Below are 24,454 nucleotides of genomic sequence, written 5' to 3' on the forward strand. Positions count from 1 at the left end.
AAACATAGAACCTCATACCAGATGGGTCATCAAGCTTGCTTTAAAACATATCCGCTTTGGGTCAAGGGATTGGAACCCTTTCTTCCCTCACGGGCCATTGAAAACTCATAACATTAAAATATTTTCTCAAGATCATGCATAACAAAAAGGGATTAACCAACACTCAAGGCAAAGCACAATTCTATACATCTCATGCTACAACCCATGGCATATCTATACTTTTCTTAACTTGGCTCTATCTCTTTATAACATTACTCTTTCTATTCTTTCATATCCCTTACATACATGAGGACCATACATCAAGTCCATCTAACATGTCCACATATCATCATTATCATCATTATCATCATTATCATCATGTCCACCACTAAGCTAAACAACATACAAAACATACATAGCATTACATAACATATCGTCTCTTTACAACTTACATTACATACTATCTCCATAAACATATACAGAACAAGCTAAGCTATTACAACCAAACATGGCAACCCATGCTTGAACCTCTTCTATCCCATAGTTCTTCTGACTTACTCTGGCTGGACATACTCTGGCCCTGCAAAACTGGGGTTAAGGGAATGGGGTGAGCTACAAGAGCCCAGTGAGTAGAAACAGAGAAAACAGTTCATTTTATTATTCATTATTTATTTTTTATTGTTCCACCCTTTTTATGTATTTTATTCTTTCTTTTATTTCATGCTTTCATGAAATGCGTCATAACACAGAGAAATCACATACATTTTCCGTCTCGGGGTTCACACAAGCATACATTCCCCACGGAACCTGGTTTCTGAGAGTCCTCGTAAAATGCTAACATCCTTCCTCTCAGAGGATGGACATGACCTCAAAAATACCCTCTGTCGGTGCCCGGCTCCCCCATAGGAGCTCACAAAGGCCTGAAACATACATGACATGGTGTCTGGTCCACAGAGAGCTCACATGGACTTTCCTACATGTACTCGTCCGGCTCTCAAAGGACTAAGACAAGACTCGTGACAGATATGGGCTATTGAAGTCGCCTCGGTCCACCCTTCCTTCATCAACATCAAATAATGCAATGCGTCACCTTCGTGAAACTAGTGCAATCATCCTATCACATATAAACATGATGCATGCATATGCTTTAGGCATTTGAATTCTTTAAAAAAAAAGATGCATTAAACATTGGATTTTCTTAAAGTAAAAGATTGAGTTAGTTCTACTTACCTGAAGCCACTGCTCAACAAACTCAGGGTCAACTAGCACTGAAGCTAGACACCTCTCCTCAGGTCCAATCCTACACAGATGGACTCACATGAGGTACTAAACACATTCTAACAACTCATAAGAAACTCCCCAAAAACCCCTCTAAACATCACTGAAACATGCATAGAAAACAGCCATGAAAAGGCTGGACAGGCACTTTCGGCGGCACCTTCGGCGGCCGAAAGTCTCCTCCAGAGACGAAACTCGGGTAGGTTCGGCGGCACCTTCGGCGGCCAAACCCTTCCTCCAGAGACGAAAGTCAGGCACTTTCGGCGGCCGAACATTACCTTCGGCGGCCGAAAGTCTGCTTTCAAGCCACAACTCCACTTTCGGGGGCAAGGTTAGGCGGCCAAACCTATGCATCCACAGGCACGTTCGGCGGCCGAACCCACCTTCGGCGGCCGAACCTGAGTTCATCCAGAACTCAGCCTTCGTGCACATCAACCTCCAAAACCTTCCAAAACACCCCAAACCTCACATACTCTCTCCCAAGCATGCATACACACTCCCACAAGCATAGAGAGCGAAGAAACTAACTTAAACTCCTCAACACATCATCACATAACATACATTGGGCATAAAACCCACATAAACCCTTAACATGCATATCTACCCATACCAACATAAAACCTTCATAAAACTTACTTAAAACTTCATGAAAACTCAAGGGAAACAAAGATCTACACTTACCTCTTGAAGATCGAGGGTTGGTGCGATCTCTAACTCGGAGGTGTGGAGAATCCAAGCTCCAAAAGCTCCAAGCTCCCAAAACTTCTATTTTAGCTTCAAAACTTCAAACCAAGGGTAGATCTTATGAAAACTTGAGGGATTTTGAAGAGAAGACACACAAGCAACCAAGGGAGGGCATACACTCACCTGAGCTCGGGAATGGGGAGAAAACTCGCCCATTTCCGATCTGAGGGCCCTTTATAGGTGGCCTGGTCATCAACCTTCGGCAGCCTAACGTGCCCCCTAAACTCATGCAAGTTCGGCGGCCGAACCTCACTTTCGGCGGCCGAACCTTGGCTCGTTCAAACAAGACTTTCGGAGGCCAAAGGCGCTCCCGAAGCCTTTCCATGTTCGGCGGCCGAACTTCACTTTCGGCGGCCGAACCTGGCAAACGCCTCCTTGGTCTTTTCTCTTCAAAACTCAAAACCTTTTCCATTTAAAACCATAAAACACTTAAAAACATTTTAGAAAACCTTTTAGGAAACCCTTACTATACCCCTCAGAAGGATCCGACACCCGAGATTCCACCGGACGGTAGGAATTCCGATGTCTGAACGAGCGGGGTCTTACATCGCCGGTAACCCCACTACAAAATCCATAGCTATGTTCTCCCATTTCCATTCTGGAATCGGCAGTGGGTTAAGCATTCCAGCCGGCTTCTGGTGTTCTAGCTTCACCCTTTGACATGTCTCGCAGGCTGACACGAACTGTGCCACTTCTTTCTTCATTGCTGGCCACCAATACACCCTTCGCAGATCTTGATACATCTTGGTGGCTCCAGGGTGAACGCTATACCTCACACTATGAGCTTCCCTCATAATGTCTTCCTTCAAACTGCTATCATCTGGTACACATAATCTCTTACCGTGACGAAGAATTCCCTCACTGTCAAATCTGAACTCTGCACTGTTGCCAGACTGAACAGTCCTGGCAATCTTCACTAACTCTGGATCTTCGTGCTGTTTCAGAGCCACTTGCTCTAGAAACACTGGTGTAACTCTCATTTGTGCAATCAAAGCACCTGTACCAGATAACTGCAACTGTAGTCCTTCACTCATGAGTCTAAAAAAGTCCTTCACCACCGGTCTTCTTTCTACTGCAATGTGGGATAAACTGCCAAGTGATTTCCGGCTTAAGGCATCAGCTACAACATTAGCCTTACCCGGATGATACTAGATCTTACAATCGTAATCACTGAGCAATTCTACCCACCGTCTCTACCTCAAGTTTAACTCTCTTTGACTCAAGATGTGCTGCAGGCTTTTATGATCCGTATAGATCTCACACTTTACCCCATAGAGGTAATGCCTCCACATCTTAAGTGCAAAGATAACGGCTGCCATCTCAAGATCATGTGTCGGGTAATTCAGCTCGTGCTTCTTCAGCTGTCTAGAAGCATAAGCTATCACTCTATCATTCTGCATTAACACACAATCTAATCCCACTCGGGATGCATCACAGAACACTGTGAAATCATCATCACTGATTGGCAGAGCTAACACCGGTGCTGAAGTTAACCGTTTCTTCAACTCTTCAAAACTTTCATCACAATCCTCTGACCATATGAACTTCTGATTCTTTCTGGTCAGTCTGGTCATAGGAGCAATTATCTTCGAAAAGTCCTGAACGAACCTCCGATAGTAGCCTGCCAAACCCAGAAAACTCTTGATCTCGGTCACTGTCGTGGGTGTAGGCCAATTGGCTACTGCCTCTACCTTCTTGGGATCTACTGCTATTCCTTTCTCTAAGACTACATGTCCCAAAAAGGCAATGCTCCTTAGCCAGAACTCACACTTGGAGAACTTGGCATACAAGCCATGCTCTCTCAACGTTTGCAAAACTATCCTCAGATGCTGGGCAAGCTCCTCTGCATTCCTGAGTACACCAAGATATCATCTATAAAGACGATCACAAAACGATCCAAGTACTCCCTGAAAACCCTGTTCATGAGATCCATGAATGCTGCAGGGGCATTAGTCAACCCGAACGGCATTACTAGGAACTCATAATGCCCATATCTGGTTCTAAAAGCAGTTTTAGATACATCTCCTTCCCTGATCTTCAACTGGTGGTATCCGGATCTCAGATCTATTTTAGAAAAACAACCTGCTCCTGCCAGCTGGTCGAAGAGATCATCGATCCTGGGTAAAGGATACTTGTTCTTGATAGTGACTTTGTTCAACTGTCTGTAGTCGACACAAAGTCTAAGAGGTCCATCCTTCTTTTTGACAAACAAGACTGGAGCACCCCAAGGGGAGGTACTCGGACGGATGAAACCCTTAGCTACTAACTCCTGTAACTACTCTTTCAACTCTCTCAACTCTGCTGGTGCCATCCGGTAGGGAGGAATAGAGATCGGTCTAGCACCGGGCATCAACTCTATCTCGAACTCTATGTCCCTATCGGGTGGTAGTCCTGGAAGCTCTTCAGGAAACACATCTGGGAATTCTCTAACAACTGGAACTGAGGATGGTTCCCTAACCTGTCTGTCTAGCTCTCTCACATAAGCTAGGAACCCCTGACACCCCATCCGTAACATCCTACGAGCCTGGAGGGCTGATATCAAACCCCTAGGTGTCCCTCTTTTGTCTCCTCTGAAGACACACTCTGACCCATCCTGGTCTCTGAGACTCACTACCTTGTCCCTGCAAGGCAAAGTAGCACTATAGGTAGATAACCAATCCATCCCTAGAATGACATCAAAATCTGTCAACTCTAGAACCACAAGGTCAGCTGGAAGGCATCTATCCTCGATACACACTGGACTGAACTGACAGACTGACTCTGCCAATGATGGGTCACATCTAGGTCCACTGATCCAGAAAGGACACTCTAACTCGGATACAATCAACCCCAATCTCTCTGCGGCTCTAGAAGAAATGAAAGAGTGAGAAGCACCGGGGTCCATCAAAGCATACACCTCTGAACACCCAATGATGAGATTACCTGACACCACTGTGTTCGAAGTGTCTGCCTCCTGGTGAGTCATGGTGAAAATCCGTGCTGGGGCTAACGGACCTGCACCTCGGGAACCCATCCCTGATGAAGAGGCTGCTCCTCTTCCTCTACCTCTGCCACTGCTTGGTGGACGGACTGAAGCTGCTGACTGAACGACACTACCTGAGGTCATCTACTGGGATGGTGTAACCAAAGTCGCCTGAGGACATTCCCGTGCATAATGTCCCTCTTGCCCACATCTATAGCAGGCTATAGATCTCAGCAAACAAGCTCCGCTATGTGGTCTCCCACACCTATTGCAAACTGGAATATCTGTGCCAGAACTGGAGCCGCTCCTCATTCCCAGACTCGTTTTAATCCGGTTCCAGAACTTGCCTCTCTTTCCTCTGAGTTTGTCCCATCTCTTCTTACTCGCACTTGCTGTACTTTGTGAGGAGGAACCTGGTTTAGTACCAGAAGACTGTGCCTTTGGTTGATTGACTACTCCTTGACTTATGGCACTGGCCTCCATCTTTCTAGCAGCATCCACAATGGAGTGGAAACTCTCCTTCTCCGCGTGGAGAATCAAAGAGAAATACCGGGGATGAAGCCTTGTGGCATATCTCTTTGCCTTCTTCTGATCTGTATCATACGCCTGACCCACGTATGGTAACAATTCCAGGAATTTATCTGTATATTCATCAACACTCAACTCCTCCGTCTGTCTCAACTGCTCAAACTCCACAACCTTTAGCTCCCTGGAACTGTCAGGGAAAGCCCACCCAGCAAACTCGTTGGCGAACTCTTCCCATGACATACTGTCAATTCTGGGGTCCACATAGTTCTTGAACCATTCTCTGACTTTCTTGCACTTTAATGTGAACCCTGCCATCTCAATGGCCCTGCTATCATCTGCTCCCAACTCGCTTGTTATCATTCTGACTGCACTGAGATACTCAAAGGGATCATCTCCCGTATTGAATTTAGGAGCATCCAACTTTAAGTACTCAGTCATCTTCACCTTCGTTCCCCCTGAAGAACTAGGTTGTGCTTCAACAACTGGGGCTACTGGTTCAGGTGGTGGTGGTGGAGGTACTGTTTCTCTCGATTCAGGCGATGCTGAACTTGGCTGAAACGGTGGGGGTGGATACATGTGATATGGTGGATAGAAGGAAGGATAAGGCATATAGGGCATGTAGGGTGGATATGGGGCAAAGCTGGAGTAATCCGACGTGCCTCCCATCGGATACTCTGGGCCCTGAGGAAAGGGTGGATAGCCAAACCCTGAGGCATGTGCGCCTCCCTGGGACTCCCCCATGCCTTCTTCTGACCTTCCTACACCCATGCTTTCATCTCTACTCTGATCTTCCTCCATAGCACCTCTCTCTTCTTCTGATCTTCCCCCTCTGTCTACTCCTCTTCTGCTCTCGTCCGAAGACCTTCTAGGGTCTCTTGACGTTCCCTCCCTGTTTGACCTGTGAGATCTTGCCCTTGGCAAGGCAGGTGGACGAGCAGCTGTACCCTCACTGACAGGTGGGACTCCAGTCAATCTCGCGGATCGACGAGTTCCTCGCATCTTAACTCTCTCTGGAAAACAACACATCACAGAGCACATAAGCAACACATAGAGGAAAACAACACATATAAACTAATGCACATGTATGTAGCGACAGGACGGACATCCTATCCTAGTGGACATGTTTCCCTATGGTGCCTGACCTGCTAAAACCTCTATAGGCCCAACTCTGTCTATATAGGTCCGACCATGTGAACCTAATGCTCTGATACCAATCTGTAACAGCCCGGAAACCGAACTGCCACCGGCACTAGGATCCAGATCGACTTAAGGTCGCCGGGACCCGTAGTAAGCCTGCTATCCTGACTGTGAACTTGTGACATCCCATACATGATCATATATTTTCTGTAAAAAACATAAAACTTTTCTTCGTTCCAAGGCTTAACCTGTGCATGCACTATCTCTGTTCTCTACCAATCCCTACTAGAGCTCCTCATTGCTCTAGGCGGATAAAACTCATAATGTTAAGCCTGGTTTTCTCATAAACATACAACAATATATAAACATAAACTGATCATGTGAAAACACAAAAAGGGATTACAACTCTTATAATCAAGCACCATTCTATACACTGTACACATACATTATCTCTTTACATTTACATGTCCACACTGACTAACTATTACAAACTATATACTCTTCCTGTACCCTGCTGACTTCCCTCTGAATTCTGAACCTGCACAACTGGAGTTAGGGGAGAGGGATGAGCTACTATAGCCCAGTGAGTAGAACAGTAATAAAGAACAGGTGATAAAACATGCTCTCATGCAATGTATCACATCACAAGTAATCACATCTCAGCATGGACGGATCAACACTCCCTCTATACCATATGCCTGGTCCCCGTAGGGCTGTTCCAAGTCTTTGTGTCTGGTCCCCGTAGGGCTGTTCCAGGTCTTTATGCCTGGTCCCCGTAGGGCTGTTCCAGGTCTTTATGCCTGGTCCCCGTAGGGCTATTCCAGGTCTTTCCTCTGAAGGCTATTGAATCCTTACTATGTCCATACAGTCATAGAATCAAGGATAAATGCAATGCATCATATTCGTGTATACTAATGCACGCACCCTATCGCGTATTCATGATGCATGAAGCATGATAAAATACTCGTTTTTCATATTAAAATAAGTTCAGTTCCACTCACCTCGGGTTAACTCTGAACTGACTCTGCAGGTTCTGAAACTGGACTCACTGCTGACCTCCCTGATTCCTCTGGTCCGTACCTACACAGGTGGACTCAAATGAAGGGACCAAACTCACTCAAGAACATTTCTAAGAAACTCCCCAACACCCTTCTAAACCATCCTAGAACATTCACAGAAAACATGTAAAAGAAGGCTGGACAGGGCACTTTCGGCGGCAGGTTCGGCGGCCGAAGGTCTCGTCCAGAGACGAAACTCACATACTTTCGGCGGCCGAACTCCCTCTTTTGGCGGCCGAAAGTCCCTTTCGAAACCGAAAGCTTCGCTTTCGGGGGCAAGCTTTGGCAGCCGAAACTGCCTCCAAGCATGTTCGGCGGCCGAACCTGGTTTTGTCCAGGGGACAGAACCTTGCTCTGTTTCATGCAAACTTTGCCCAAAAACCTACAACATGCATGTCAACTACTCCCAACTAGCACATACACATATAGATGCACAAATCTCAAACTATCCTAAACCCCAAACACACAGAGCACATAACACTTAAACATGAAAGATCACCAAAAACCTCACCTAAACCGAAACATGCATACTACCCATACAAACTTCATAAAACCTTCACAAATCAACAAAGAAGGTTCAGGATCTGTACTTACCTCTGCGAAACAAGAGATTACACGATCCTAACGTGGAGATATAGAGAAATCCGTTCTCAAACTCTCCAAGCTTCAAACTTTGTTCGTTTTGCTTAAAACCTTCAAAAAGCATCAAAACTCTTAAAACCTTGGAAAGATGTGAAGGAAATCATAAAAACCATGAAAGTCAACGTGAGAGAGGCTGGAACTCACCTCTGGCTGCAAGTGGAGGAGAAATAGCCTCCTTCCACCGACCCTTGGCCCTTTTATAGGTGGCTGGCCAGACCACCTTCGGCAGCCGAACGTGAATCCGAAACCATGCAATGTTCGGCGGCCGAAAGTGACCTTCGGCGGCCGAACCTTTGCATTTCTCCCTTCTTGCTTTTCTTTCAAAACTCTTTTCCTTTGAACACTTAAAAACATTCAAAAAACACACATGAAAACACATATCTTACCCTTCTCGCGGGTTCCGACACCCGGGATTCCACTGGACTACAGGAATTCCGAGGCCGGACTCGAGCCGGGTATTACAGTGACAAGTCCATCTTAATGTGAATTGTTTGTGTTGTAATGCATTCATTCGATCATACATTTTATTAAACTATCTTGTTTTATGTTCTACTCACTATGCTCTTGTAGCTTATCCCCTTTCCCCTAACCCTAGGTTTGCAGGATTAGAGTTAGCTCGGGAGATTGTCTGAGTTGCTGGTATAGTCTATTATAATAGATAGTTGTGGACATTTATTATTTTATGGATTAGAGTTGTGCTTTATCCTAGTGTTTGCCCTTGTAATTCATGTTTCATGATCCCTTCCTTATATGTAACAATTTTATGTATATGTATGTTTGAACCAAGCTTGAGGCATGTTATGTTGATCATACTGGAGCTTTTGATGAGGGCTCTAGTATGGGTTTATACGATTTCAGTTATGATACATGTATAGGTCGAGCCTTGATTCATGTAATGATTAAGTTTTGTTAGTTCGTGTGATTATGTATGAGATTTTATCAGGTGTAACAGGATGTATAGTAGGCTTTGTAATACCCGGCTAGACTCCGGTATCGGAATTTCTACCGTTCGGTGGAATCTCGGATGTCGAAAACCTCTAGAAGGGTAAAACCATGTTTTCATAAAATGTTTTAATGTATTTTATGGTTTTAAGTAAGAAAGAAATTGAGTTTTGAATGAAAAAGACCATGGAAGCATTTTCAGGTTCGGCCGCCGAACATTGGATAGTTTAGGGGGCAAGTTAGGCTACCGAAAGTGGCTCAGGTTCAGCCGCCGAACCCCATGTTCGGCTGCTGAACTTGCATGAGTTTTGGAGGCACTTTAGGCTTCCGAAGGTGGTCTGGCCAGCCCCTATAAAAGGGCTCCATGGCCGAAACGGGCGAGCTTTCTCCCCATTTTCGGCCAATGGTGAGTCCATGCTCTCCCATGGTTGATTTTGACGATTTTCCTCAAATCCTTCAAGTGTTAACAAGTATTTACTTTGTTTTTGAAGATTTGTGAGCTTAGAGCAAGTTTTGGAGCTTGGAGGTTCAAAGAGCTAGATCTCTCCCATCTCCGAGTTGGATCGCCTTTCCTCTCGATCTTCAAGAGGTAAGAGTAGATCCTTAGCTCATTCCATGTTTTAAACAAGTTTTATGAAAGTTTATGGGGTAGAAATGCATGTTTAGGTTAATATTGAGTTTTTGGGTTAATGTTGAGTTTTTGAGCAATGTGTGTTGTATATGTATGTTTGATGTGTTTTAGTTGGGGTTTATGATAGTTTGAGGCCCCTATGAGCTTATGTGTGTGTGTATGCATGTTGTGGAAGTGTTGGTTTTGAGTTGAATGGTTTGGGAGGCTAAATGTGCATTGTGGAGGCTGAGTTCTGCCCTTGGGAAGAACTCAGGTTCGGCAGCTAAAGGGACTTTCGGCCGCCGAACCTGCCTGTGGAGGCCAGCCTTTGGCTGCCGAACCCTGCCCCCGAAAGTGGACTTTCGGCTCTGGAGGGGAGATTCGGCCGCTGAAGGTGCCGCCGAACATGCATGAGTTTCGTCTCTGGAAGGAACCTTCGGCCGCCGAAAGTGCCGCCGAAGGTGCATGACTTTCGGCTCTGGAGGGACTTTCGGCCGCCGAACCTGCCGCCGAAAGTGCCCTGTCCAGCCTTCCTTTGCATGTTTTCTATGATTGTTTCAAGGTGTTTTAGGGGGTTTTTGGGGAGTATTTTAGAGTCATGTTCATGTATGTTTAGTCCCTCATTTGAGTCCACCTGTGTAGGTTCAGACCCGAGGAACCGAGGACCCCAGCAGTGAGTTAGCTGCTTCTGTGTTTTCAGAGCTAGCCTGAGGTGAGTAGAATAACCCTTTATGCTTCAAAGTAAATAAATCAATTTTTGAGCATGTTCATGCATCATCGATACCATGAGATATATTAGGTTGTTTGCATTAGAATTCACGAATATGTTGCATTGCATAAGGTGATGATGATGTGGATGAGTATTGGATGATCCTTTAGTCCTCGTATGATATGACATGATATCATATGATATGGTATGGTATGGAAGTCCAGGTCGAGGCCCATTCTACGCCCCTGGCACTATGTTAAGAGAAAGACCAGGTCGAGGCCCATTCTACGCCCCTGGCATTATTGGAATGTAATGTTATGCTATGTTATGTTAAGAGAAAGACCAAGTCGAGGCCCATTCTACGCCCCTGGCACTAATGGATATGTAGAGGACTATTGGTGACAAGACCATCCTTGATTGTGATTTGTTTGTGATGTGATGCATTTCATGAGATCATATGTTTTAAATACAATGTTTTATTATTCTGCTCACTGGGCTCTAGTAGCTCACCACACTCCCTAAATCCCCAGGTTTACAGGTACGGGATAGACCAGGAAGTCAGCAAGAGTAATGAAGTCATGTTTTATGTAATAGTTAGAAGTGGACATGTATTGTAAAATGATATTATGTGATGAAATGTAAAAGAACTGTATTAATGATAGAGTTGTGCTTGGCCATAGTATGTTGATCCCTTCTTGGTACATGATCTTTTTAACGCAATGTTTTAATGATGATTTATGTAAACCAAGCTTAATGTATGATATGTTACCCCATTGGAGCATTTGATGAGGACTTCAGTGTGGGGTTTATGTTTATGAGTTGTGCATGCAAAGGTTAAGCTTGGTGAATGATAGAAAAGTTTAAAAATTTTTATGTATATGTTGATCATGTATGGGATTTAACAAGTATACAGGATGCATGTTAGGCTTGCTACGGGTCCCGGCGGCCTTAAGCCGATCTGGATCCTAGCGCCGATAGCGGTTCGATTTTCGGATCGTTACAGGCTTGCTATGGGTTTCGGCGATCTTAAATCGATCTGAACCCTAGCGCCGATAACGGTTCGATTCTCGAGTCGTTATAGAGTGGTATCAAAGCCCTAGATTCATATGGTTGGACCTAGAGTGTTAGGCTCATAAATGCTATAGAGGGCAAGCATAATTAGGAAAAAATCATATCCACTAGGATAGGATGTAGAGTCCTGTCTTGCTGTATATATGATAATGTGTAGTGCCATGACTGTATGCATGTGCATTATTACTGCTTTGTATTCACTATGTTGTTGGTAGTTTTAAAGGCGAGTTTTGCCGCATACCGAAGTTTTATGCTGATCTCAGATTGCAAAAGGATTCCAATGCTTGATCCCCCAGCCTCGCAAGCTCGATTTGCTCAAACCTTCCATCCTTCTATGATTGCTTCAGGGGACTCTAAAAGTTCTAATGGTGGACTCATCTATGTGATAAAGTCAATTAGAACCTGGGAGTTTCATGGCCTTTTTGGGAATATATCTGATATCATAGGCCGATAATATTATCGCTCAAGTGGACAATCGTCCTTATAGCTTTGGCCTATATAAAATCTTTCGTAGAGGATAATTGGTTTTGACTTCTATGGTGTGTGAGAAGTACAGCCGCAACTTTGTGGCCAATATAAGTACTGCAAACGCCAATTTTTCAAAAGGAGAATAATTCAACTCTACCCATTTTAGAACTTGACTGGCATAATATACCGACCTTTATTCCCCATTGCTCTCACGGACGAACACTGAGCAAACTTTTTCCTGCGTCACAGACAAATATAAAAACAACACTTCGCCTTCAACAGGCGGACTTAACTATGGAGGAGAGGATAAAAAGGTTTTTAAAATTTCAAAGGCCTCTACACACTCTTTTCCCCACTCAAACTTACCTTTACCTTTTAAGACTTTGAAGAATGGGAGACACTTTCTGGCTGAGCATGATATGAATCGCCTAGGGCATTGACTCGCTCATTTAGCCTCTGTATTTCATTGATTATTTTGGGTGCTTCTATGTTTTAGATAGCGTTAATCTTCTCAGGATTTACCTCTATGCCCCTTTCTGAGATGATATATCCTAGAAACTTCACAGCTTTTACCTCGAAGGTACATTTTTTCGCGTTCAACTCCATGCCTATCTTGTCCAGGACATCAAAGGCTCTCTGGATGTCCTCTGGGTGTTCTTCCAATGATTGGGTTTTAACCACCGTGTCGTCGACGTATACTTCGACAATTGACCTTTCCACGTCCTTAAAGATTTCTGTCACCGGCCTTTGGTATGTGGCTCCTACATTTTCTAAACCAAAAGGCATTACCTTGTAGCAGAAAACTCCTTCGTCTATTATGAATGCAGTCTTTTCTGCATCCTTGGTATCCATTATGATTTGGTGATATCCCGAGATAGCGTCAAGGAAAGAGACCACCACATACCCTGAGGTTGAGTTCACCAATCTGTCAATGGACAACAATGGGTAATGATCTTTTAGACATACTTTATTTAGGTCGGTGAAGTCCACATACATTCTCCACTTTCCGTTGGCTTTCTTCGCTAGGATCGCATTGGCCAGCCACGTTGGATATTGCACTTCCTTTATCAATCCCGCGGTTAAAAATTTATCAACCTCCTCTTTAATCACTTGCTGCCTTTCTGGTGCAAATTTTCTTTTCTTTTGTTGGACTGGTTTGATATTCTTGTCAATAGATAGTCAGGTCTACACCCATTACATTCTTTAGGGACCAAGCTAAAGTTGTCACTCGGCTCTTTAGTAACTCTACTAGATGAGTCCTTGTTTCGCCGGTTAGCGCGGTGTCGAACCATACCTTCTGTTCCTTTCCTATCTGGACCTTATCTACCGGATCTGCTAGTTCTGGTTTTACATTAGATTTCGACTTCTCCAGCAAGTCAATGGGCATAGTTGCTTTCTTGAGACATTCTGCTGGGTATTCGTAACCTTATTTGGCTAACCTCATATTGCCTCAGACCATTGCTATTCCCCTTAGAGCTGGAAGCTTAAGACACATAACATCTATGTTAATAATGATACCGTGACGGTTTAGGACTGGACGGCCAAGTATCACATTGTATGCAAATGGGATATTTACCACTGCAAACTCTGCATACAACTCTCACCTATATCTCTCATCACCCAACACTAGGAAAAGGTTGATGGTGTCCAATACTGGCATGGTCTTATCTCCTAACCCTACTAAAGGTTGATGGTGTCCTCTAGCAAGGCTGTTTTGATCTAAGCCTAACTTGTTAAAAGTATTTAAGATGAGAAGATTAATAGAACTACCTATATGTACAAACACCCGCCTTACCTCATATCGGTTTAGGAGGATCTTAACGACCAGGGGCTTATTTTGAAATAACCTGACTGCTTTATCAGCAGGACTGAACCGAACCTTACCTCTTGCATAGTCCGTATTTCTTGATGGACAAACATGACATCCTCTACCACACGCTTATTTTTCCCTTTGTTCTTATCAGGTCCTCCCGTAATGACATATATGATTTCGACCATTTTGAGAAATCATAGAAGGGGGAACAAGAGGTCGACTTTAATCTTAATGAACAGATTGAGTTCAGTGGGTTCGCAGCAACGGAACCTAATGATATTACTGAGATTAGACAGATGGCATGGCCAAAATGGAACCGTATAGTGATTGACTTGAACCTACAAGGAAGAGAATGTGAGGTGGTGGCGGGTGCCCACAATAGCCACTTTGATGCTCAAGTCAGTATCTTGACGAGTAGAGAGAATATAATGAATTGTTTAGAGTTTTAGTGTTATAGAATAGTGTACCTTTGTTTCTATGATTCTTCTCCTTTTATACCATAAAAGGTAAAGATGAATATGATATTTTTTCTGATAATCCAGCGGTAATGTGGCCGTCTGCTTGATACGAGGCATTACCAGCCAATAGGAGGTTATCCCATGATCATAAATGTAATGAAGATTTGTTGGTCTATACTTGATAACGGTAATTTCATGTTGAGACTCACCTTATTGAAAGAAGGGCGAGTCTTTTGGTGATGACTCGAGTATTAAAGTGTTCAAGTCTTCCCTTCCTCATGCTAGTTCTTGTTTCTCATTTGCAAGATACTTGCTAAGTCTTTCCTTCCTCATGCTATTCTGATTTTGGTCTTCATCTGAAGGAACTACCAAGCCTTTGTTCCAATCAATATATCTGATAGTCATTGAAGAACCAGATCCTCTAATATGTGAATCCCTATGAGATGATGGGCTTGTCAAAAAATGACAGAGCTTGTCGAAGTTTTCGATGAGATGATGGGCTCCCTAACAACATAGTCTGAGATTGAGTTACCATATCTTGATGGTGTTTGGTAAGCTTGCACAAGACTTGTACTATCGGTGGAGTCGCCTCGTGCAGTTGTTCTCTGCCATGAGTGTGGACTCAAACCTGATAAGACATAAGCCCTTTCGAATGTCTCGTATACCTGATGGTTTGCCATCCTTTCCTACATTTCCTTTAACTCGACACACAATGCGACACACAGTATGTCATCAGCCTGTGCAGATGTTGTTTCAGACAATGATTTGTAACATTTATCTAAGACAGAGACTGCACGAGCGAGATCACCATTTTTAGCAGCGACTCTAGCCTCGACCATTGCCTATGCTGCATGAAGTCTATTTCGCTGTCTGCCCACTTTTATTAACACCACTTGTGCTCCAATTACTTCAGACCTCTAGATCATTACTCGACTAGCTTGTAAGGAGAATGAGAAAGGAAGAAGAAGATTTAGATTTATAAATAGTAAAAATTATTTTTATATGTAATGTATGATCTATAAAGATATTTAAAAAAATATTTTAAAAAAATAAATAAAAGAATAATGCATTTAGAATAGAAGAATTTAAGCGTTGAATCTAAAAAATATAAAAAAATTCGTTAATTACATTAAAAATAAATTGGTCCTTAACTTACTGATTGTTCACGATAAGTGATATATCAAATTTTAGTTAAAATTAATTTACCATGATTAAAATTATGATGGAGTTTGATTTAATCGTACAAAATCGAAACTTTAAGATATTACGGGGGGGAAATGTTTTAGATTATTTGGGTTAATAACCCAACTTTTAAACAATATAGTCCATGCTTTTTATTGAAAGAACGTCCATCTCCACACTCCAATAGCATTTATATTGTATTCCTGTAGAAATAGATAGTGAACAGATGCTGTGCAATCGGTACCTCTACTTTCCTTGTCCCCTGAGCTTTAAGAGGTCCGTCAGACCCATAAACCATCTCATCGTCAGATCACTATACGGTATTTCTCACCTTCAAACAATGGAATTCGACGAAATCAACAAGCACAAGAGCTCTCTGGATTTTCTCACTCACAAACCTTATACTCCTCCTTCCTGGGCCTCCCATCTCAATCCCCTTCCTTCTCACCACTTCTCTCTTGGTCATCTTCCTACTCCTATTCATCCATGGAAGCTTCCTAATTTGCCCAATGGCACTGAGCTCTGGTTGAAGGTATTACATGATGAGCTTTTGTTTTAGTATCAATTTCATCAACCTTTTTCTTAATATATTTCTCTTCATTTTATATAGCGCGATGATCTATCGGGCATGCAATTGAGTGGGAACAAAGTAAGAAAGTTGGAATTCTTGATGGCCGATGCAGTGGCTAATGGCGCTGACTGTATCATTACAATTGGAGGCATTCAAAGCAACCACTGCCGTGCCACTGCTGTTGCTGCCAAGTACCTTAATCTTGACTGTTACCTTATACTTCGCACTTCAAAGGTCATTTCTTCTTCTTCTTCCATTTTTCTTCCCGTATATTGTTTATTTTTTATTTATCTAATTTTGGCTTCTTTAGTTGAAGCCTGGGCTGCGATACCTACTCCCACTTGCAATTTAAGACTTGTTTCACCATTTAAGCCAATTACAGATGTTCAGTTGGCATTTATTTTCAATATTGTTTCTGTTGTTGTTTGTTTGAGATTTTTTTTTTTGGATGAGTTGCAGGTTCTTGTGGACCAAGATCCTGGATTGACGGGCAATCTCTTGGTTGAACGTCTCATTGGAGCTCATGTTCAGCTTATTTCGAAGGAGGAATACGCACAAATTGGGAGTGTGGTATGTCATTGCTCCTTAATTTACCACTGATTCTGAATGCAGGCCTTCCATATTATTATCATGTACCTCTACTTAGCTTTTCTGTGAGTTTTGTTTTCTCTCTTGCTGCTATAACATTCCGAACCTTGAAATATCTGCGAGCTATTTGCGTTTCTGCCTTGTAACCCAGGCAATATTTTGATTTTGGAAGATGACTTTAATTTATGGTATCAAACTGCATAGGAGGATGCAAGGTGATGATGCTAGGTTTCATATTTCACCGCCAGTAATAATTGGAGCAGTTTTGTTGAGTTTTTTCAAAAGATTTTGGAGTAAAGTGTTCGCAAATAATCATTTTTTTCAGGCAACTTTAAGCTTCGATCAGTTTTGCACATGCTTGACATAATGTCTTGTGCTTTAATTCTTTTCTTTGTTCTGCTGAACTCTCTGATTACCAATGCTGAGTATTGCTCTACTATATTTGCTCTTTCATCCCTAATTCTTTGTTCCATTAAACTTTCTTCTAACCTTTGTTTGAAATTGGGGATCATTAGCTAGAGCTTTTAATGGAATCATTTGAATTGATGTTCACCAGGGTTGATAAACTCTTCTCTTTAGCAACGTTTTCTTTTCTTTCCTTTTTTTTTTTTCCTAAATTTTTTAATGTTGCTTTCTACTTTGTTTTGCATATATTTTTCTAAGAGATCTTTTACCTTGTCCTTTTTCTAGTAATTTTCTTTCTCATTTTACTTGATAGATTGGGGAAAATTAAGGATTGGTATCTGCAGGGATTGCAATATTAAGTTAAATAAGTCTTATATGGGGTTTGTAAGGTCCTTTATATTCAGAGATGAGATATAGAAGAGAATAGAATAATGAGGAAATAGAAGGTAGGAGAATGTGAAATAGATGAAATTGCCCAAGCCACCACTACCATTTGTTATGCTAAGAAAGTGTAGCAGCCCCAACTCTCACCTGCTAATGAACAAAAGAAGGGATTGTCCCAAGCTTGTTGGACCCTCTTTCTGATCCTCATGTTGATAATATTTAGTTTTCCATCTGTTTTTCTGCTCCTTCTTAAGATGTTACTTCATCTAGAAATCTCTTGCATTGCTTCAACTATGTGTATGAGGTAGCTAATCTCTCATGCACAACAAATCAAATTAATAAAATAAAAGAAAGAAGCCTTAATAGATGAGAATTGAGAACAGACAGCCATGCTACATGTGGGGAGGAAAATAACTGCTTTTAGGGTTTCTCTGCACAGAAACTGGTTCATAATCATTTGCTCTTTCTCAATTGTGCTCCTTCACTACTCTTGTTCACTTGATCTACTTCCTTCTCTTTTCTTCTAGCTCCTCATGGTTCTCCACACATCTTCTAGCTCATCAATTGTGCTTGTGCAAGTGTGTACAACTTACCTCTCTTAGTTGTGTGTTTTTGCCTTGCATCTAGGCTTTAGGAATTTTTGAGCCTTAATACACCTTTTCCTGTAATCAAATATCCTTGTAAGATTTTTATTTTCAGTCATCTTAGAAGCCATTTATGAAGAAGCATATTAATTGTTTAAAGAATTAAGATGACCTCCTTTATTATTTGATGAGATTGTACTCCATTAAATAATAGCCACATTCCTTTCACATGTCAAGGGAATATTTTTTCCATCCAATTTACCCCTCCTTTGATCAGTTCCTAGAAAGGCTTGCACCTATGGGATTGATGTGAAATCAATCCGATCTCCGGAGTGACCACTTATCTTGGTTGAAAGAGACATGCAATTATATGTTATGTATATATTTTTCAAACTTTGTGTCATAGATGCACACTTGTATAATTTTATTCCCATATTGTGATTTTTAGGAGTTGCAGATTGTGAAATACTGTGTTAAAACTTAACACTCTATGTATCCATTATTTTGCTGCTTTTCAAGCTCTGTAAACTGTTGGTTTCCTTTCCTTTGAAGTATTCTCTAACATTCTATTTAAATGGTTACGTTAAAATTATGGTTGTCCACTGTTCTGGATGGTTCTGCCAATATTTATTTCACAACCAACATTTTGACAGATAATGTGGCTTTGATTTGCTTAACTGGTGCATCTGGCTCTGATTTGTTTCTCCCCAACGCCTCCCCCTTTTCTATTCAATAACTGGTGCCTGCATGTGTTTCTAGTTCATATTTGATTGACAGGTTTCATTGTCTTTGTTCACCTTTTGTCATCAGACTCTCACTAATATCTTAAAAGAAAAGTTGCTGAAGGAAGGGAGAAAACCATATGTTATTCCCGTTGGTGGATCAAACCCCATAGGAACTTGGTGAGTTCAGGTGAATAATTTATATATTGTTTTATGTTGGTTTTAAGTTTGCAATTACCTTGTTTATCAACATAAACTGATCCCATATCCATGATATTAGACTGATTACACCATATTCTTGTGGAGGGAAAGAAATCCTCAGGTTTGATGGATGAGGGAAAAATATGTTTATATTCAAAGATTTGAGGATAGCTGAGAGGAACAGAGATAGGGTAGTTGTGTTTCATCTTGTCTATCACAATATCTAAATCTAATATTAAAGGGGAGAATAAGGAAAAAGCTACAGACAAACATTTTGAAAGAATGAATAAAGGGGAAAACACACCGAGCAAGTTGCAAAGGTAAGTTTGTAGGCTCAGAGTCAAAAGCAGAAGTTTCCCATTCCATTTCCATTCTCTATGATCCAACTCCTAAAAGGCAAGGTTCCTTGCACCAGAGTGCTTAGGTTGCATTCATTTTCAGTACTGAGTAGTAATATATATATGTATATATATATATTAGTGAAAAAATGTAGAAATACTGATATAAATTAATATAAACATAGGCAAGGCCTCACTGGTGTCATTGCTGTGTCATAGCTGCTTTCTCTCGTTCCTTCGCAATTATTCTTTGTGTATAACTTATTCCCTCTGGATAAGAACAGTATAGTATCTCTGCAGTCCTTCGAAAGCGCTCTACATTGCTGATGTAACTATTTTAGTCCCTCAGAAATTCTTGAACTGAGCTTTAGAATTGATTAAAAAATTCATTCATCAAAATAAATATGGGCGATTACCATCTCAGGTTTTGTAATTCGCTCTCTCTTCATAATAGCCACTCGAAGAGATTGGCTCATCTTCATATGCCCTCCCCTGAAAATCTCCCAACATTCATTTGCTTCCTCCAGATGTTGACCAACTTCAGAGAGCAATTTTTCAAATCATGCAAAATTTAAAAAATAATTATCAATTCATATAGGATCCGAAAATATTTTCGGATTTTGTGTGTCAACGCAGCGTGTTCGACAGTCATACTGCCGAACACACTAGTTCGACACCCGTGGTGTCGAACTTTCTATTGTTCGACACTATGGGTGGCGAACTATCAGTTATTCAGCTTGTTCGACACCATGGGTGTCGAACAAGCTGATCTGTGCCACGGGAGTTGCTCCTGTGGCTGAAATAAGAACTCTTCGGCACTTATAGTGCTGAAGAGCTGCAAGGCCGTACCTGCATCCATGCAGGCCTGTGTATGCATGCATGAACAGTGCATGCACGACTTTATTTTAAAATTATTATTTATTTTAATTGTTATATTATAATAGTATATAAATTGATTAGTGTTAATTTAATTTTATATTTATTTTTTTGTAATATTTTTCAATATATAATAAAATTTAATAAATTTAAAATAAATATAATTAAGAAAAAAATTTAATAATTTTTAAAAAGTATAATAAATTAAATTATTAAATTATTTAATCCGTCATGTATTTCTTTTTTAAATTTTTTAAATTTATTTTATGTTAATTTTTATATTATAATATTATGTAAATTGCTTAGTATTAATTTTATTTTATGTTTAAGTTATTGTAAATATTTTTTAAAAATTAAGAATATAACATATTTAAAATTTACCTGCTTTTCTTTTTTTGTAGTTGAATCGATAAGAGTAGATATATAACATATTTAAAACTGCTTTTTTGTACCTAACACGCTAGTTCGACGTAAGTTTTAAATATGTTATAAATCTACTCTTATCGATTCGACTACAAAAAAAGAAACGCAGATAAATTTTAAATATGTTATATTCTTAATTTTTAAAAAATATTTACAATAACTTAAACATAAAATAAAATTAATACTAATCAATTTACATAATATTATAATATAAAAATTAACATAAAATAAATTTAAAAAGGAAATACATGACGGATTAAATAATTTAATAATTTAATTTATTATATTTTTTAAAAATTATTAAATTTTTTTTCTTAATTATATTTATTTTAAATTTATTAAATTTTATTATATATTGAAAAATATTGAAAAAAATAAACATAAAATAAAATTAACACTAATTAATTTATATACTATTATAATATAACAATTAAAATAAATAATAATTTTAAAATAATTAAATAAGAAATACAACACATGGTCGTGCATGCACTGTTCATGCATGCACAGGAACCTGCATGCATGCACGGCCGTGCTGTGCATGCATGCAGGTACGGCCCTGCAGCTCTTCAGCACTTATAGTGCCGAAGAGTTTTTATTTCAGCCACGGGTGTCGAACTAGCGTGTTCGGCATAATGACTATCGAACACGCTGTGTTGACACACAGAATCTGAAAATATTTTCGGATCCTGTATGAATTGATAATTATTTTTTAAATTTTGCATGATTTGAAAAATTGCTCAACTTCAGAAAATGTTGATCAATATTTGGATCCAGTCTGTCTTCAATTGGAGAGAACAAATGTCAGAAGACACAAGAAATTGCAAGAGGTTTGGTATGTTATGGAAGGGGATAGGTCTGCTATCTCTTTCAAGCAGTTTGGGCCATGCCACTAGATTTTTTATTGTACTATTTTTCCCCTCTCATTTGGAAATATTTCACTAATAACATATTGGGCCTTTCTTCATGAAATGATTTGTTGATATGACCTTTTCTTCAAGATTGATTGGCTAGTCTTCTTTAATTTGATTTTAGTATCTGCTCAAACCAAACCGAAAACCACCCTTTGGGTAAATTTAATGAGAGTGTGCCTTACTATGTACCTTGCTTTTGTTAATAAAGATCAAACTTCTCTAGTTTTTTAGTTACAAATTTACTTTAATCTTTTAGGTCTTTTCTTTATCATTATCTTACTAATCAGTTTATATGTTTGAATTCCATTCAGGGGTTATATTGAAGCAACAAGGGAAATTGAGCAACAAGTTCAGGCTAGTACTGGCAGATTAAAATTTGATGATATTGTTGTAGCATGTGGCAGGTTCTTATCTACATTAAATTTCGGAAGTATGCTGTTCCTTTTCTATTTAAACCATGAATGCTAAAAGAATTTGGTGATATTGTATTTTTTCTGGGGTGTTGATTACAGTGGAGGTACGATCGCTGGTCTGTCGCTAGGATCTTGGCTTGGTACTTTGAAGGCAAAAGTATGTCCTCTGTTTTTCAAGTTGTTTGTCTTTTACATGTCAATTAACTCAAATTGCATATTCCTGTGTTGTAGGTTCACGCATACTGTGTCTGTGATGACCCTGATTACTTTTACAACTTTGTTCAAGCCCTTACTGATGGACTCAAAGCAGGAGTTAACTCAAGTGACATTGTGGACATTCAAAATGTGAGCGCCTGATCCCACTAGCAGAAAATCCTTTCTTTATTTCCCCTTTTTGTGTGATAATATTATTGTGTAAAAAAAAATACTGTAATGCAAGCAAGAGTCCGCATGTTCTTGCACGTATATTGAGATGCTAGATGGAGATGGAGCTCCTAGAGCAGGCAAATTGTGGCCCACTGAGTCATAGAGAAAATGAACGCATCCATGAAAGAGATGCTTGCCTATCACTCTCGAGAGGGAGTGAGAGGGGGAAAGAGGGAGTTTTCATTATATTCAGTTTGTGCATGTCATTGCATTCTGTGCTAGTAAGACAATATATTTATGTGTTGACATTGTGCTTAAGAATGTTCTAGTTTCTCCATCTAAGAAATTTATGGTTAAAATGGTTAATTCAATTCTCATTCCATTTGGTTAAACTTCAGGAGTGGAAGTCTTGATCATCTTCTGGATGTTTCATGAATTGTGATTGCCAATAAACCAATAGCAAGCCTTTGTGCTTTCATGAAATGTATCTGCAATTGATTTGGAACACTGAACATAAAGCAATCATATTCTTGTCCTTCATTTTCTTTCCTCCTACAGGCCAAAGGTTTGGGCTATGCAATGAATACCTCTGATGAGCTTCAGTTTGTCCGGGAAGTTGCTACAGCTACTGGTGTTGTTCTGGATCCAGTTTACAGGTACTACATTCTATAATGATTTCCGAGTTCTTTTGAGGCGTTCTTTTCGTATCAATTGAGATTGTGAATGCTGAATGTTAGTCATTTCCACGATACAATCCAATGTATTAGAATTAACAAGGACCATTACTGGTATCTGATAACCAGCTAGAAGAGAGAATGTGATGATTTTTCATCTTGAGGATATTCCCGTGTTATAAAAAGCTGAAAAGCTAGAGGTCATGTGTGGTTGATGCTTTTGAAGATCGGCTAGGTATTCAATTTCTTGATCTTAAAATTTGTAAGTTTCCTCGAGTTAACAGTTCAGTTCTGTAATTCTTGTAGTGGGAAAGCAGCTTATGGTATGATGAAAGACATGAAAGAGAATCCAGAAAAGTGGGAGGGAAGAAGGATCCTCTTCATACACACTGGTGGGCTTCTGGGATTGTATGACAAGGTCGATCAGATGGCTCCATTGGTGAAAAACTGGTCCCGAATGGACGTCGATGAGTCAGTACCAAGGAACGATGGTATTGGCAAAATGTTCTAGAAAGCATCCCTATCCAAATGCATCACTTGGCAGTGCACGATATCTTTGTGCTTATTTTTATTTATTCTCGAGTTGATCATAAGATTGTCCTACTGATGTCGGTTATGGAATGCTCCATGTCATTCATCTTTCTTCAGCTCAAGGCAATGCGTTGCACCTTACTTATTCAGTACTAAATCCTTTTTGCATTGTGTCTATTTGAATCAATTCAGATAAATTTAAAAAAAAAAAAAAGAGAGAGAAAATTTTATTCTAATTAATAATCAAATGCAATAATCCGTGTAGTCGATGACACTTCGGTTTTGCTTTTGCTTTTCATTAAAAAAGGAAAAAAATTGATATTTTTCAGGTCATCACCTTCAGTAAAGAAAGAGGTTAACCGTCTTTTTACATTTTAAATTGCTCATTCATTCATATGATATAATTTAATCCAGTGAAAAAAGGACCGAGAATAGTAAGGGGAAACAAAATTGAATGCAATGATAAAAAATTACTTTTATTTAAATTAGTTAAAAATAATATAAATTATTATTATTTTAAAATTTAAAATAATTGACTAGATTAGTTTCTTATTTGAAATTGTTTTTTTGTTAAGAACATAATTTCTGTTAAACTTTGGAAATGGGGAGAGAAATACGGAGGAGAGAAAGGAAATTTGCCGTAAAAGTATTCATTTATTTAACAATTTCAGCTTTTAATTTATAAAAAACGGAGGACAGTGTTACAAATATAGTAAACTAACTGTCCTACCTATTTAAGCACATTCAATATGATTTCTTTACAAAATGATTTAGGCCTTCCATAACTTTTAACCAATTAAAAGCTGAAAACAAAAAATTACAGCAACAGTCAGGATTAAATTACTACAGCAATCAGCTTCTTATTCTAAGAAAAATTCAACTC

The 24,454-nt window shown here is 40.0% G+C and overlaps 1 protein-coding gene across 2 annotated transcripts; it reads left to right on the top strand.

Annotated features, from left to right (window-relative positions):
- The first annotated feature begins 15,749 nt into the window (after positions 1–15,749).
- LOC110618203 (bifunctional D-cysteine desulfhydrase/1-aminocyclopropane-1-carboxylate deaminase, mitochondrial) lies at positions 15,750–23,728 on the top strand. 2 transcript variants are annotated; one of them, XR_002488472.2, is made up of 10 exons: positions 15,750–16,113; positions 16,192–16,386; positions 16,612–16,722; positions 18,924–19,015; positions 21,899–21,991; positions 22,100–22,157; positions 22,232–22,345; positions 22,925–23,022; positions 23,170–23,275; positions 23,347–23,728. XR_002488472.2 is itself a non-coding variant. In XM_021761305.2 (9 exons), exons 1-9 carry the CDS (start codon positions 15,808–15,810, stop codon positions 23,549–23,551), a joined length of 1,272 nt encoding a protein of 423 aa, XP_021616997.1. In that variant the 5' UTR covers positions 15,752–15,807; the 3' UTR covers positions 23,552–23,728. The 2 variants fall into 2 exon arrangements, 1 of the variants encoding a protein (XP_021616997.1); XM_021761305.2 differs by lacking the exon at positions 23,170–23,275 and having other exon boundaries at positions 15,752–16,113.
- Positions 23,729–24,454: the final 726 nt, after the last annotated feature.

This window comes from Manihot esculenta, chromosome 6, assembly GCF_001659605.2.
Source record: "Manihot esculenta cultivar AM560-2 chromosome 6, M.esculenta_v8, whole genome shotgun sequence".
Classification (NCBI taxonomy): domain Eukaryota; kingdom Viridiplantae; phylum Streptophyta; class Magnoliopsida; order Malpighiales; family Euphorbiaceae; genus Manihot; species Manihot esculenta.